General features: G+C 54.6%; 1 protein-coding gene across 1 annotated transcript; it reads right to left on the bottom strand.

Annotated features, from left to right (window-relative positions):
* Nucleotides 1–1,498: 1,498 nt before the first annotated feature.
* Nucleotides 1,499–1,705, bottom strand: SMIM45 (small integral membrane protein 45). The gene has a single exon (XM_054188473.1). The coding sequence runs from the start codon at nucleotides 1,703–1,705 to the stop codon at nucleotides 1,499–1,501; it is 207 nt and encodes a 68-aa protein (XP_054044448.1).
* Nucleotides 1,706–2,167: the final 462 nt, after the last annotated feature.

The raw sequence follows: 2,167 nt of genomic DNA, 5'->3' as shown, positions 1-2,167 counted from the left end.
GGGGAGCACGCTGGGGATGTGGGTCGCCCCAATACTGGCAGGCCCAGGTGACAGCAGGGGATGTGCAGACACATGTACATGGGGTGGTGGCACTGGCTGACATCCCCTGGGACATGCAGGAGTGGGTCACGCGGGACCCCACTGTGCCCAGAGTGCTCACAGGTACCACCTCTGCACCTACTGCAGCCAAAGGGTGGGTGTTAGGGTGGGAGGAGAGGGGAGGGGAGGAGAAGCTCTTGACACAACCTCCTGCCATGGGTTCAGAGCTCCCCCAAACCTCTCTGGACACACTGGGCATTTCACAGGATTGGCAGGGAGGGAGAAGATGTGAATGTCCCTCTTAGCCCCAGCATCACGCCTTCGTACAGCACTTCCGTAGCTGATCAGCCCCGCGGCAGTGCAGAAACTGCAGATAGTCTACAAACATGAGATTTTGTGCCAGACCCACATTATACGGCTTGGGTCCAGAAAGCAGAGGTGGTGCAACAAGCCCATTTCACCAACAGGCTCAGTGTCCCTTCTCAGAGATGTGCAGGGAAAGGAGGCTGAGGAACGCTTCAGAGCTTTCATTGGGATGAGAGTTAAAGAAGACTCCATCCATGCCATAGGACTCCAGAGTGCAGGATACTGAACAAATGCAAGCTACCTCCCGGTCTATCCCATCTCACTCCGTGGCAGAGGAGCAGAAGGTCAGGCAGATCGGGAGAGGCTTATGTGATAACTCTGGCAGCACCCCTTCGTGGAGAGCTGCCGAATATTCTTAGCTTGACACAGGACTTGGACAAATCTCTTTACTAAAGATCTTTAATTTTTATGTAGTGCATCTGGAATGGATGGACAGATGGATGGATGTTCTCCATCTCCCAAACAGACACAGAGCAGTGGTGTGCCTTTAGCCACACTGGTGTGCCCCCAGTCTCTGGGGCTTGATGAGACCTTGGTCCCTCTGCAGAGAGCTTCAGCAAGCTTACCGTCCCAGCACCAAGGTGGGTGCTGTGAAGAGCTCAGGTGAAGCAACAATCTGCGTTGAAATCCCATTTTTTTCCCCAAAACCACCCCCCAGACTTAAACAGAGTGGGTTAGACTTAACTCAATGACTAGGAGTAAAAAAGCTCTGTATCTCTTCGCAAGCCTGGTACCCCTGCAGACACCTTTCTTACTGAGGGTCATGTCAAGGTGCCAGTCAGCTCAAACTCAAGCAATTAACAAGGGACCTTTACTTTGAGTGACCCATCAGTGTCTGCCATGGAGAGAAGTAGAAGTCCTTGGCTGGGTGAAGGGCTGTGAGCATGTGGGAAGCCCCGAGTCTACAATGCCACACAAACCTTGCCTAAGAAGCAAAGGGGCAGAAAGGTGAGTGGTGAGTATGAGACCCAGATCAGCAAAGAGCAAAGCGATGATCAGTCCCGCTGGCGCAGGGCAGGACTGTCATCCCTACCAAGGCTTGTAGACTGCTGCCCACCCAGGAGAGGCTCATCTGGACTCAACAGGCAGCACATCAGACCTCAGGCACCCCAAAGGCCAGGTTGTCCCGAATCATCAGTGTCTTCCGAAGGTCTCGTTCCATGATTGGCCTCTGCGTTCGCCACTTATGGGCTTCCTGGAGTCCTGGCTCAAAGTAGTAAATGCAAGCTCCAAAGCCCACCAGGATGAGAATGGAGATCATCAGATACACTGGAACAAACCAATCCAAGAAGTGGGGCATGGCTGCCAGAAAAAGAGGGAGAAACTTGTGCAGTGGGAGCACCCAAAAATCACCTCCACTGGGCTTCATCATGAGACATCTGCCTTATCAGCAGTGCCCAGCCTCCCTGCACCCCTCCTCACAGCCCCATCTCACCCCAAGTCCTGCTTGGTTGCACACCAAGGCACCTCAGCCTTCGGGAGAGGGCAATCCCTTCAGCTCATCGCTGGGACCCCCTCACTGAGCAGCAGTCTCTGAGGGGAGCCCAGATCTATCCCCCCTCACATCAGCCACTGGGCAGCAGGAGCCACTTACCGGGGGCGGCCAATCTGCCTTTTCAGGAGCCCCTCGCCACCCAGGCGTGAGGTGCCAAGTCCGGGGCAGCGCCGCCCTGGGGAACACAAAACAACATGCTGTATGATCGCTGTTGATCCTGCACTAAAAACGAGCAAGGTGGAAGGAGCAAACATCTCCCTGCCCAGT

Source organism: Rissa tridactyla, chromosome 1, assembly GCF_028500815.1.
Source record: "Rissa tridactyla isolate bRisTri1 chromosome 1, bRisTri1.patW.cur.20221130, whole genome shotgun sequence".
Taxonomy (NCBI): Eukaryota; Metazoa; Chordata; class Aves; order Charadriiformes; family Laridae; genus Rissa; species Rissa tridactyla.
This window is presented reverse-complemented; position numbering and strand designations above follow the sequence as displayed.

Excerpts from the sequence above, each read along its gene's own strand:
- SMIM45 (XM_054188473.1), bottom strand. The coding sequence starts at position 1,705 with ATGCCCCACTTCTTGGATTGGTTTGTTCCAGTGTATCTGATGATCTCC.